The 15,459-nt window shown below is 52.1% G+C and overlaps 1 protein-coding gene across 3 annotated transcripts in view; it reads right to left on the reverse strand.

Moving 5' to 3' along the window:
- Window positions 1–7,439: 7,439 nt before the first annotated feature.
- Window positions 7,440–15,459, reverse strand: part of DCTPP1 (dCTP pyrophosphatase 1) — a 29,231-nt gene continuing 21,211 nt past the window's right edge. For all 3 annotated transcript variants that reach the window (XM_077494036.1, XM_077494034.1, XM_077494035.1), the window contains one exon: window positions 7,440–8,561. In XM_077494036.1, coding sequence (XP_077350162.1) covers window positions 8,300–8,561 — 262 coding nt within the window. In that variant the 3' untranslated portion in view covers window positions 7,440–8,299. The remainder of the gene's footprint in view (window positions 8,562–15,459) is intronic.

The raw sequence follows: 15,459 nt of genomic DNA on the forward strand, positions 1-15,459 counted from the left end.
TGTTCTGTGGAATGATGAGTAATATTTATTAGCCAACACCGGGGGGGGGGGGGTTGTTGGGTAACAGTGCACAATGAAGAAATAACGCAATGAAAATGAGATCAACATCACCAGCCCATTCTGTAAATGCCGGACCCCTGGCTGTCATGCTGAGCCTTTGTCTTTGGATTTCTGTCGGGTTTCCCTTAAGCTGGAATGTCATTTATATTCTGTCTAAATTATATATATATTTCTCCACAGCTTTATGCTCCCAAATAATTCCTGGCAAAGTATCCATTCTATAGGGCTCTTCATTAGTACTCAGGAACTCCTCCGTTCTATAGGGCTCTCCATTAGTACTCAGGAACTCCTCCGTTCAATAGGGCTCTCCATTAGTACCCAGGAACTCCTCTGTTCTATAGGGCTCTCCATTAGTACCCAGGAACTCCTCCGTTCTATAGGGCTCTCCACTAGTACTCAGGAACTCCTCCGTTCTATAGGGCTCTCCACTAGTACTCAGGAACTCCTCCGTTCTATAGGGCTCTCCATTAGTACTCAGGAACTCCTCCGTTCAATAGGGCTCTCCACTAGTACTCAGGAACTCCTCCGTTCTATAGGGCTCTCCACTAGTACTCAGGAACTCCTCCCTTCTATAGGGCTCTCCATTAGTACTCAGGAACTCCTCCGTTCTATAGGGCTCTCCATTAGTACCCAGGAACTCCTCCATTCTATAGGGCTCTCCACTAGTACTTAGGAACTCCTCCGTTCTATAGGGCTCTCCATTAGTACTCAGGAACTCCTCCGTTCTATAGGGGCTCTCCATTGTTCTCAGGAACTCCTCCATTCTATAGGGCTCTGCATTAATGCCCGGGAACACCTCCATTTTATAGGGCTCTCCATTAGTACCCAGGAACTCCTCCATTCTATAGGACTTTCCATTAATGCCAGGGAACTCCTCCATTCTATAGGGTCCTCCATTAATGCCCAGGAACTCCTCCATGTTATAGGGCTCTCCATTAGTACTCAGGAACTCCTCCATTCTATAGGGCTCTCCATTGTTCTCAGGAACTCCTCCATTCTGTAGGACTCTCCATTAATGCCCGGGAACTCCTTCGTTTTATAGGGCTCTCCATTAGTACCCAGGAACTCCTTTGCTCTATAGGACTCTCCATTAATGCCCGGGAACTCCTCCATTCTATAGGGCCCTCCATTAATGCCCGGAAACTCCTCCGTTTTATAGGGCTCTCCATTAGTATACTCAGGAACTCTTCTGTTCTATAGGACTTTCCATTAATGCCAGGGAACTCCTCCATTCTATAGGGTCCTCCATTAATGCTCAGGAACTCCTCCATTTTATAGGGCTCTCCATTAGTTCTCAGGAACTCCTCCGTTCTTTAGGGCTGTTCATTGTTCTCAGGAACTCCTCCATTCTATAGGACTCTCCATTAATGTCCGGGAACTCCTCCGTTTTATAGGGCTCTCCATTAGTACCCAGGAACTCTTCCGTTCTATAGGACTCTCTATTAATGCCCGGGAACTCCTCCGTTCTATAGGGCCCTCCATTAATGCCTGGGAACTCCTCTAATCTATAAGGCTCTCCATTAGTACCCAGGAACAGCTCCATGTGATGGGAGTCCCTTTGGGCGGGGGAGGCTTGTGGAACTTACCTTGGAGAGCTCTGGAAACCCCTTGTCCAGCTCCCCTCCCCTTTGTATAAGTCACCCTGTGTCTATTAGGGGCACAGGGTGACCGAGAACCCCAGTCTGATCTGCACTACTCAGACTCACTGTACAACCACACCGGACTCAGCATTTCCTTTTACCTCTGTTATCCAGGGTTCTATATGTGTGGTTTGTGTTAAAGGAATGAAGGGGCTCTTTCACTTGGGACATTAATATTTCTGAACAATATCCCTCAAGAATATATGAAGATAAAGTCCACCTTTTGTCAGAGAGCATTGCTAGATAGTTTGAGGTGGGGTGGGGGTTGCTATGTGTTTGTTAAGTGCCTGTATCCCATTGTTCTATTGTGTGTGTCTACCTTGGGAGCAACCTATTATGGCAGCCCTCAAAAATTCCACTCGCCTGCTCGCATTTTGCCAGTGGATTTTGAGGGCTGACAAGCCATGGCTGCCAGGGAGCGAGCACTGTCGGCAGGTGAATTGTATGGGATTCCTTTGCCCAGTGTTCACGGAGGGGAAGAGAGGAGAACAGGCGGCCGTCTCATCAGAGCCCAAGGAACATAACTACAGCTTTCATTTCAATAGCACTCGCTGTGACACACAGCCCTGCCTCCTGGACTTGGGACTTTGATAGACAAATCACCCGTCCAATTGGATGAGTGATGTGTATCAAAGTTCCCCGGCCAGGGGGCAGGGCTGTATGTGACGCCGAGCAGTGGGAACACACTGCTATTGAAATGAAAGCTGTTCCAGTGATGTTCCTAAGCCCCTGGTCATCCGGTCAGCAATCCTCTTCCTCTCCTCTGTTCCCCTGCATGTTGGACATGGGTATGCAGCATTGTTGGGCACGGGTAGGCAGCATGGCAGACGCAGGTAGGCTGCATGATGGACACGGGTATGCAGCATTGTTGGGCACGGGTAGACTGCACTGTTGGGCATGGGTAGGCTGCATGACAGACATGAGTAGGCAGCATGGCAGACACGGGTAGGCAGCATGGCAGACACGGGTAGGCTGCATTGTTGGGCACGGGTAGGCCGCATGATGGACAAAGGGAAGGCTGCATTGTTGGACACGGGGAGGATGCATTGTTGGACACGGGGAGGATGCATTGTTGGACACGGGGAGGATGCATGATGGACACGGGGAGGATGCATGATGGACACAGGTAGGCTACATTGGTGGACACAGATAAAGTTAATATTTATTTTTAGAACTTAATTCTGCATAAAACTTTTGTGTCATTTTATGAGATAATTTATGAGGGCATGTTTAGAGGCAGGGTAGGGGTTGGGTGGGGCAACTGGTGGCGAGTAAGCCTTGAGGCCTAGCTAGGAGCTCAGGACTTGAAATTTTGAGCCCTGCATTATGGGATGTATATGTCTCTATGGGGGGGGGGGGGGATTTCTCCAGCAGCCCCTCCCAAAGACAGTCTACTGATGAGAAGTTTGAATACACCTGTGTCATGCTACTGGTGGAGGAAAAGTCTACCCCGCCCTGTGTCATCATGCAAAGAAGAGGAGATTGTGCCCTGAGTGTACATCTGTGTTCAAACAGTTCATCTTCCAGCTTTGCAGACAAACGAGTCCTGCCTAGTTCTTGGTTGTAATATGCGGCTCTAATTTCTATATGCAGACTGGAGGAAGCGGTATATGACGGAAGCACTCAAACGGAGTGTGGCAAGCGATTCCGTTACACTCCATTCTATTGGACTTTCCATTAGTACCCAGGAACTTCTCTATTCCATAGGGCTCTCCATTAGTACCCAGGAAGGCCTCCTTTCTATAGGGCTCTCCATTAGTACCCAGGAAGGCCTCCTTTCTATAGGGCTCTCCATTAGTACCCAGGAAGGCCTCCTTTCTATCGGCTCCCTCTATACAGCTCATACCAAACAATTCCCAATTCTGCACATTTGCCAAATAACATTCATGACCTCCTTTGTTCTATACAGCTCCCAGCAATGCCTCCATTCCATACAGCTCCTTGTTTATGTCTAGAACCTCCTCTAGTCTATGTGGCTCTTCATTAATGTACTCTTTTATAGGGCTTCTCGAAAAAAAAATGTGTGGGACCTCCTCCATTTTATATGGCCCTCAGCGCTTGGGGCCTCCTCTATAGTATACAGCCTCCAGAGCCTGAGACCTCCCCTATTCTATATAGCCCTCAGCGCCTGGAACCTCTTCCATTCTATATGGCCCTCCTCAATTCTATAGTCGCCAGCTCCTGGAAGCTCCTCAATTCTATATAGCCCTGAGTGCCTGGAACCTCTTTCATTCTATATGGCCTCCAGTGCCTAGACCTCCTCCATTCTATACAGCCGCCAGCGCATGGGACATCCTCCAGTCTACATAGCCCTCAGTGCCTGGAAACTCTTCCCTTCTATATGGCCTTCAATGCCTGGAACCTCCCCCACTATATACGGCCTCCAGCGTTTAGGACCTCTTCCATTCTATACAGTCTCCAGCGCCTGGGACCTCCTCTAGTCTATATGATCCTCAATTGCCTGGAACCTCCCCCATTCTATATGGCTCACAGGGCCTGGGACCTCCACTATTCTATATGGTCCTTCACAATTCTATATGGCTCACAGGACCTGGGACCTCCACCAGTCTATATGGCTCATTAGCGCCTTGGACCACCTCCACTCTATATTGCCTCAGTGCCTGGGGCCTCTTCCATTCTATATGTCCCCCAGCGCCTGGAGCCTCCTTCATTTTATATGGTCTCCAGTGCCTGGACCTCCTCCATTTTATATAGCCTGGGACCTCCTTTCTATAGGGACATCAGTGCCTGGGACCTCCTCCATTCTATAGGGCCACCGGTTACCCAATTATATATGGCTCTGTTAATTTCCAGAGTACTCTTTTATACGGAGCCCAAAAAAAAATCTATATGGCCTGTAATACCTGGGCCCTTCTTTCTATGGCCATCAGTGCCTTGGACCGTCTCCATTCTAGATGGTCCTCAGTGCCTTAGACATGCCTTTCTATATGGACCTTCTTCATTCTATATAGCCGCCAGCGCCTGGGGCCTCCTCCATTCTATAGGGCCACCAGCGCCTGGGGCAGCCTCCATTCTATAGGGCCACCAGCACCTGGGGCAGCCTCCATTCTATAGGGCCGCCAGCGCCTGGGGCAGCCTCCATTCTATAGGGCCACCAGCGCCTGGGGCAGCCTCCATTCTATAGGGCCCTTCACTAATGCCCGAGTACTTTTATATGGAGCCCAAAAATGAGTGATGCCTCTTCTATACAGCCTGCAAGACGTGGAAGCTCCTCCATTCTACATGTTGTCATTTATTGGGTTCAGTGAGAGTAGGGAAGGTTTAGAAGTGCGAGGAGGGGACCGCACTTCTTGTCCTAGTGACCACGCAGTGACCTTCTGCATTGTTAGATGAATGGCTGATCTCGCATCCTATAAAAAAAGCTTCTGGTGGCTAAACCACAAAAAATAGATAAAAGAAGTTGTGTGCGGAATAAGGAGAAGTAAAGAGACATTTCCCCCACATTTATAGTGCGGCTCTCACAGGGGCATTAAAGGGGAAAAGGACTCATTTATAAATGGTGACATTGTACAGAGATGTATAAAGTGGTGGAGGGGAAGCTGGAGGGCGATGTGGGGACTTCCCCTCCCCCGAGAGTGTTATCTGGAAAGTCATCATTCACAGCCCTCCACATTATGACAGCGCCCGACCACGGCCTCTGCACCTCCCGTCCACGCCCATCTGACATGAAGCTGGCAGGAATTGACAAACAGCAGTCATTATTTCACCAAGGACTCCTTTATGTCTAGATATGTGGGTGCAGAAGAGGCACCCCCCCATGGGACTCCTGTGGCTTGTAGCAAGAGGAGGTGCCTTCCTTGCAATGCACCCACAAATGACTGTGGTGGCTTGTGCCTAGATGTGGGGTACCTACCCTGCCATGCACCCACATATTACTCTTTCAATTTGAATTCAGGGTGTCTTCACCTTACACCCACATATTATTCCTGGGCCTCATATCTGGATTTGGGGTGCCTCCTATACTGTGTACCCGCATATGACACCTGTGGTTTATGTCTGAAGGGGGTACCTTGCTTGCAGTGCACCCACATATGACTCCTGTGGATTATGCCTAGAGACTGGGTACCCCCTCTTCTGCAGTTAAGGCTAGATTTAGGGTAGCTACCCTTTCATGCCCCCACATTACATAATTTGAATTCAGGGTGCATCCTTCACCATGCACCTTTGGATTAGGTCTAGATTTGGGGTACCTTCCTTTCTATGCACCCACATATTACTCATGTGCCTCATGTTGGACTTTGGGTGCCTCATATGGAGTACCAACATATGACCCCCTGTGGCTTATATCTAGATTTGGGGTACCTTCCTCGCCATGCACCCGCATATTACTCTTCTAGCATGTGGCGTTTTGGGGTACCTCACATGCCCTCCTGTGATTTATGCCTACATTTGTGGTGCCTCACCTGCAGTAAACCCACATATTACTCCTGTGGATTATGCCTGAATTATGCCAAATATGCCCCGCCATGCACCCACATATTACTCCTGTGACTTATACCGAGACATGGGGTACCCCCAGTGCGGAGCACCCACATATGACTGCTGTGACCTATACCTAGACATGGGGTACCCCCACTGCAGAGCACCCACATATTACTCCAGTGACATGCCTAGACATGGGGTACCCCCACCTATGACTGCTGTGAATTATGTCTGAAATCAGGGCGTCTCCTCCTCCCCCCCCCACATATTACTCCTGTGCCTCAAGTCCGGATTTGGGGTGCCTCATACTGTGTACCCACATATGACCCTCTGTGATTGGACTAGAGGTACCTCCCCCCCCACATATTACTCCTGTGCCTCAAGTCCGGATTTGGGGTGCCTCATACTGTGTACCCACATATGACCCTCTGTGATTGGACTAGAGGTACCTCCCCTCACACACATAATCTTGTCTAGATTTAGGGTGCTTCACCCACATTTGACTCCAGTGGATGATGACTGGATTTGAGGTGTCCTTTGCCATGCCCCAGCATGTGAGTTCTGTGGACTATGTCCGGATTTGGGGTGCCTCCCCTGCACCCACATATTACATCTTGTGCTTATGTCCGGATTTGGGGTGCCCCCCCCCGCACTCATTACTTACGAGTTGTCTAGATGGAGGTTGCTTCCACATAAGACTCCATTGGTGTGTCTAGATGTGGGGGTGCCTCCCCTGCCGTACACCCACAATATTGCTCTTGCAGTTTTGGGGTGCCTGACCAACACCCACATTAAAATCCTGTGATTTGTGTTTGGATTTGGGGTGCCCCCACATTTGTTCTGTGGATCATGTCTGGATATAGGCCTCTTCCCTGCCGTGCACCCGCATGACCCCTATGAATTATACCTAGAAGTGGGGTACTGCACCCACCTATGTGGTTTTGGGGAGCCTCAGGTGCACCCACCCACACAACACCTGTTATTGGTCTGGATTTGGGGCGATTCCCGTCATGCACCCACATATGCCTGTTGTGGATTTTGTGTAGACTTAGGGTAGCGCCCCTGCTTTGCACCCACATACAACTCCGGGGGGGGGGGGTATACCCTTTGGAGGGAGGGGGGTGCCCCCACAATGTGTAGTACATTCCCCCTCCTGCGAGTATTGAGGGGCCACTTAGTGCAGCACTCCAAGATCCTTGCCAACCTCACCCCCCCCAGCCACCCCCTTACCCCCAATTCTTCCCAGGAAGAACTTGGACACAACCCCCCCCCAGAAGTAGACACAGGAGACACGGAGAGGATAACCGAAGGTTTAATCAGGTTATTTCCATCAATACAGAAAAACAAAACAAAAAAACAATTCACAACTAAAAACAGTAATTACAGTAAAATCCCCTCCGGAGTTCCCCCACAGATCGGACACGGGTACCTCTGGTGGTTGCTCCGGGTAACAGACCATTATTTCCCATAGGGACACAGACAGCTCACAACCAATCCCCTTGCCCCCAACTTTGTGTATTCTGGTCTAGTGAAACCGTTGTCAACAAAACAGGAAATGGGGCGAAATCTCTGCAAAGGGGCCACCAATTAAAAAAAAATACACCCCCCCCCCCCTCTTCTCCATCCAAACATTTAAAAAAAGAAAAAAAAAAAAGTTTCTGGGCTTTTCGGGTCCCCTGGAGGTCACATGACCCTGTGTCTCGGAGGCGCACAGATAGCAGCAGGTAATGTGATGCACACCCCCCCCCCCCCCACACCAGCGTGGAGCGTCCCTATATACACACACAACGCGGCCCAAACATTGTATTTAAAGAAAAGGAAGAACGTTTTATTAAACTAAAACAGGCGATGGTTGTGGCCGGGCGCTGCGGTGTCACCCTCCCCCTCCCCCCACATGCACAGCGAGGCGCTGCTGCTGACAGGAAGAGGGCGATCTCTGAAATCTCCCACCACGGAAGGTTAACCAGAAGTCAGAGCGGTTCCAGGAAGACGAAAAATAATTTGGTCTTCTGCCAACTCAGCCACAAAACAGAAGTAAATAAAATCGAAAATGATGAAAGTCCCGCCCTGAACCGTCGCCATGGGAGCGCCCCCCGCCCACCACGTACAGTTGCGCCACCCTGGGAAGGAGGAGAGCCGGTGCCGTACAGGAACCGCTATTGGCTGGGACTGCTGGCGGATCCGTTCTCTGCAGCGCTGTACTCCGTATATTTCTTGGCGCTCCCCTGAACCCGGGCAGCCGGATACTTCTTGGCGTTCAGCTCCATCTTGGCGAGGACGGCGCGCGGGAGATCCACGTGACATTTCTCAGCCAGTTCCAGCAGGTAGATGAGGACGTCACTGAGCTCGTGAGAGAGCGACTCCCGCTGAGACGGCGACCACCCGGGGAGACCTTCCGAGACCTCCCCCTGCCACTGACTGCGGAAGACAGGAGAGCGCGTCAGACCACGGAGAAGAACATGCACCTCCCCCATTCACACCAACATTAGAAGGAACCTCAACCAACCAGAATCCTCCCATCGTACCACGTCATCAGAACCCTCCATACCACCCAACCCCCGCACCACGTCATCAGAACCCTCCATACCACCAACCCTTCCCACCACGTCATCAGAACCCTCCATACCACCAACCCTTCCCACCACTTCATCAGAACCATCCATACCACCAACCCTTTCCACCACGTCATCAGAACCCTCCATACCACCAACCCTTCCCACCACGTCATCAGAACCCTCCATACCACCAACCCTTCCCACCACTTCATCAGAACCATCCATACCACCAACCCTTTCCACCACCTCATCAGAACCCTCCATACCACCAACCCTTCCCACCACGTCATCAGAACCATCCATACCACCAACCCTTCCCACCACGTCATCAGAACCCATCATACCACCAACCCTTCCCACCACGTCATCAGAACCCTCCATACCACCAACCTTTCCCACCACGTCATCAGAACCCTCCATACCACCAACCCTTCCCACCACGTCATCAGAACCCTCCATACCACCCAACCCCCGCACCACGTCATCAGAACCCATCATACCACCAACCCTTCCCACCACGTCATCAGAACCATCCATACCACCAACCCTTCCCACCACATCATCAGAACCCTCCATACCACCAACCCTTCCCACCACGTCATCAGAACCATCCATACCACCAACCCTTCCCACCACGTCATCAGAACCATCCATACCACCAACCCTTCCCACCACGTCATCAGAACCATCCATACCACCAACCCTTCCCACCACATCATCAGAACCCTCCATACCACCAACCCTTCCCACCACGTCATCAGAACCATCCATACCACCAACCCTTCCCACCACGTCATCAGAACCATCCATACCACCAACCCTTCCCACCACATCATCAGAACCATCCATACCACCAACCCTTCCCACCACGTCATCAGAACCATCCATACCACCCAACCCCCGCACCACGTCATCAGAACCATCCATACCACCAACCCTTCCCACCACATCATCAGAACCATCCATACCACCAACCCTTCCCACCACGTCATCAGAACCCTCCATACCACCAACCCTTCCCACCACGTCATCCGAATCATCCATACCACCAACCCTTCCCACCACGTCATCAGAACCCTCCATACCACCCAACCCCCGCACCACGTCATCAGAACCCTCCATACCACCCAACCCCCGCACCACGTCATCAGAACCCTCCATACCACCCAACCCCCGCACCATGTCATCAGAACCCTCCATACCACCAACCCTTCCCACCACATCATCAGAACCCTCCATACCACCAACCCTTCCCACCACGTCATCAGAACCCATCATACCACCAACCCTTCCCACCACGTCATCCGAATCACCCATACCACCAACCCTTCCCACCACGTCATCAGAACCCTCCATACCACCCAACCCCCGCACCACGTCATCAGAACCCATCATACCACCAACCCTTCCCACCACGTCATCAGAACCCATCATACCACCAACCCTTCCCACCACGTCATCAGAACCCATCATACCACCAACCCTTCCCACCACGTCATCCGAATCATCCATACCACCAACCCTTCCCACCACGTCATCCGAATCATCCATACCACCAACCCTTCCCACCACGTCATCAGAACCATCCATACCACCAACCCTTCCCACCACGTCATCAGAACCATCCATACCACCAACCCTTCCCACCACGTCATCAGAACCATCCATACCACCAACCCTTCCCACCACGTCATCAGAACCCTCCATACCACCAACCCTTCCCACCACGTCATCAGAACCCTCCATACCACCAACCTTCCCACCACATCATCAGAACCATCCATACCACCAACCCTTCCCACCACCTCATCAGAACCATCCATACCACCAACCCTTCCCACCACCTCATCAGAACCCTCCATACCACCCAACCCCCGCACCATGTCATCAGAACCCTCCATACCACCAACCCTTCCCACCACGTCATCAGAACCCTCCATACCACCAACCCTTCCCACCACGTCATCAGAACCCTCCATACCACCCAACCCCCGCACCATGTCATCAGAACCCTCCATACCACCAACCCTTCCCACCAAGTCATCAGAACCATCCATACCACCACGTCATCAGAACCCTCCATACCCCCAACCCTTCCCACCACGTCATGAGGACCATCCATACCACCAACCCTTCCCACCACGTCATCAGAACCATCCATACCACCAACCCTTCCCACCACGTCATCAGAACCATCCATACCACCAACCCTTCCCACCACGTCATCAGAACCATCCATACCACCAACCCTTCCCACCACGTCATCAGAACCATCCATACCACCAACCCTTCCCACCACGTCATCAGAACCATCCATACCACCAACCCTTCCCACCACGTCATCAGAACCCTCCATACCACTAACCCTTCCCACCACGTCATCAGAACCATCCATACCACCAACCCTTCCCACCACGTCATCAGAACCATCCATACCACCAACCCTTCCCACCACGTCATCAGAACCATCCATACCACCAACCCTTCCCACCACGTCATCAGAACCATCCATACCACCAACCCTTCCCACCACGTCATCAGAACCATCCATACCACCAACCCTTCCCACCACGTCATCAGAACCATCCATACCACCAACCCTTCCCACCACGTCATCAGAACCATCCATACCACCAACCTTTCCCACCACGTCATCAGAACCCTCCATACCACCAACCCTTCCCACCACGTCATCAGAACCCTCCATACCACCAACCCTTCCCACCACGTCATCAGAACCATCCATACCACCAACCCTTCCCACCACGTCATCAGAACCATCCATACCACGTCATCAGAACCATCCATACCACGTCATCAGAACCATCCATACCACGTCATCAGAACCCTCCATACCACCAACCCTTCCCACCACGTCATCAGAACCCTCCATACCACCAACTCTTCCCACCACGTCATCAGAACCCTCCATACCACCAACCCTTCCCACCACGTCATCAGAACCCTCCATACCACCAACCCTTCCCACCACGTCATCAGAACCATCCATACCACCAACCCTTCCCACCACCTCATCAGAACCCTCCATACCACCAACCCTTCCCACCACGTCATCAGAACCCTCCATACCACCAACCCTTCCCACCACGTCATCAGAACCCTCCATACCACCAACCCTTCCCACCACGTCATCAGAACCATCCATACCAGCAAACCTTCCCACCATGTCATCAGAACCCTCTATACCACCAACCCTTCCCACCACGTCATCAGAACCCTCCATACCACCAACCCTTCCCACCACATCAGAACCATCCATACCACCAACCCTTCCCACCACATCAGAACCATCCATACCACCAACCCTTCCCACCACGTCATCAGAACCCTCCATACCACCAACCCTTCCCACCACGTCATCAGAACCCTCCATACCACTAACCCTTCCCACCACGTCATCAGAACCATCCATACCACCAACCCTTCCCACCACGTCATCAGAACCCTCCATACCACCAACCTTTCCCACCACGTCATCAGAACCATCCATACCACCAACCCTTCCCACCACGTCATCAGAACCCTCCTTACCACCAACCCTTCCCACCACGTCATCAGAACCATCCATACCACCAACCCTTCCCACCACGTCATCAGAACCATCCATACCACCAACCCTTCCCACCACGTCATCAGAACCATCCATACCACCAACCCTTCCCACCACGTCATCAGAACCATCCATACCACCAACCCTTCCCACCACGTCATCAGAACCATCCATACCACCAACCCTTCCCACCACGTCATCAGAACCATCCATACCACCAACCCTTCCCACCACGTCATCAGAACCATCCATACCACCAACCTTTCCCACCACGTCATCAGAACCCTCCATACCACCAACCCTTCCCACCACGTCATCAGAACCCTCCATACCACCAACCCTTCCCACCACGTCATCAGAACCATCCATACCACCAACCCTTCCCACCACGTCATCAGAACCATCCATACCACGTCATCAGAACCATCCATACCACGTCATCAGAACCCTCCATACCACCAACCCTTCCCACCACGTCATCAGAACCCTCCATACCACCAACTCTTCCCACCACGTCATCAGAACCCTCCATACCACCAACCCTTCCCACCACGTCATCAGAACCATCCATACCACCAACCCTTCCCACCACGTCATCAGAACCATCCATACCACCAACCCTTCCCACCACCTCATCAGAACCCTCCATACCACCAACCCTTCCCACCACGTCATCAGAACCCTCCATACCACCAACCCTTCCCACCACGTCATCAGAACCCTCCATACCACCAACCCTTCCCACCACGTCATCAGAACCATCCATACCAGCAAACCTTCCCACCATGTCATCAGAACCCTCCATACCACCAACCCTTCCCACCACGTCATCAGAACCCTCCATACCACCAACCCTTCCCACCACATCAGAACCATCCATACCACCAACCCTTCCCACCACATCAGAACCATCCATACCACCAACCCTTCCCACCACGTCATCAGAACCATCCATACCACCAACCCTTCCCACCACGTCATCAGAACCCTCCATACCACCAACCCTTCCCACCACGTCATCAGAACCATCCATACCACCAACCCTTCCCACCACGTCATCAGAACCCTCCATACCACCAACCTTTCCCACCACGTCATCAGAACCATCCATACCACCAACCCTTCCCACCACGTCATCAGAACCCTCCATACCACCAACCCTTCCCACCACGTCATCAGAACCATCCATACCACCAACCCTTCCCACCACGCCATCAGAACCCTCCATACCACCAACCCTTCCCACCACGTCATCAAAACCATCCATACCACCAACCCTTCCCACCACATCAGAACCATCCATACCACCAACCCTTCCCACCACATCAGAACCATCCATACCACCAACCCTTCCCACCTCGTCATCAGAACCATCCATACCACTAACCCTTCCCACCACATCATCAGAACCATCCATACCACCAACCCTTCCCACCACGTCATCAGAACCATCCATACCACCAACCCTTCCCACCACGTCATCAGAACCCTCCATACCACCAACCCTTCCCACCACGTCATCAGAACCATCCATACCACCAACCCTTCCCACCACGTCATCAGAACCCTCCATACCACCAACCCTTCCCACCACGTCATCAGAACCATCCATACCACCAACCCTTCCCACCACGTCATCAGAACCATCCATACCACCAACCCTTCCCACCACGTCATCAGAACCATCCATACCACCAACCCTTCCCACCACGTCATCAGAACCCTCCATACCACTAACCCTTCCCACCACGTCATCAGAACCTTCCATACCACCAACCCTTCCCACCACGTCATCAGAACCATCCATACCACCAACCCTTCCCACCACATCAAAAGAATCCATCATACCACCAACCCTTCCCACCACGTCATCAGAACCCTCCATACCACGTCATCAGAACCATCCATACCACATCATCAGAACCCTCCATACCACATCATCAGAACCCTCCATACCACATCATCAGAACCCTCCATACCACATCATCAGAACCCTCCATACCACATCATCAGAACCCTCCATACCACATCATCAGAACCCTCCATACCACATCATCAGAACCCTCCATACCACCAACCCTTCCCACCACGTCATCAGAACCCTCCATACCACCAACCCTTCCCACCACGTCATCAGAACCCTCCATACCACCAACCCTTCCCACCACGTCGTCAGAACCCTCCATACCACCAACCCTTCCCACCACATCATCAGAACCATCCATACCAGCAAACCTTCCCACCACGTCATCAGAACCCTCCATACCACCAACCCTTCCCACCACGTCATCAGAACCCTCCATACCACCAACCCTTCCCACCACGTCATCAGAACCCTCCATACCACCAACCCTTCCCACCACGTCATCAGAACCCTCCATACCACCAACCCTTCCCACCACGTCATCAGAACCCTCCATACCACCAACCCTTCCCACCACGTCATCAGAACCCTCCATACCACCAACCCTTCCCACCACGTCATCAGAACCATCCATACCACCAACCCTTCCCACCACATCAGAACCATCCATACCACCAACCCTTCCCACCACGTCATCAGAACCATCCATACCACGTCATCAGAACCCTCCATACCACCAACCCTTCCCACCACGTCATCAGAACCCTCCATACCACCAACTCTTCCCACCACGTCATCAGAACCCTCCATACCACCAACCCTTCCCACCACGTCATCAGAACCCTCCATACCACCAACCCTTCCCACCACGTCATCAGAACCATCCATACCACCAACCCTTCCCACCACCTCATCAGAACCCTCCATACCACCAACCCTTCCCACCACGTCATCAGAACCCTCCATACCACCAACCCTTCCCACCACGTCATCAGAACCCTCCATACCACCAACCCTTCCCACCACGTCATCAGAACCATCCATACCAGCAAACCTTCCCACCATGTCATCAGAACCCTCCATACCACCAACCCTTCCCACCACGTCATCAGAACCCTCCATACCACCAACCCTTCCCACCACATCAGAACCATCCATACCACCAACCCTTCCCACCACATCAGAACCATCCATACCACCAACCCTTCCCACCACGTCATCAGAACCATCCATACCACCAACCCTTCCCACCACGTCATCAGAACCCTCCATACCACCAACCCTTCCCACCACGTCATCAGAACCCTCCATACCACCAACCTTTCC

Source organism: Lithobates pipiens, unplaced genomic scaffold (assembly GCF_037356315.1).
Source record: "Lithobates pipiens isolate NorthernLeopardFrog02 unplaced genomic scaffold, aLitPip1_a1.2 Scaffold_22, whole genome shotgun sequence".
Classification (NCBI taxonomy): domain Eukaryota; kingdom Metazoa; phylum Chordata; class Amphibia; order Anura; family Ranidae; genus Lithobates; species Lithobates pipiens.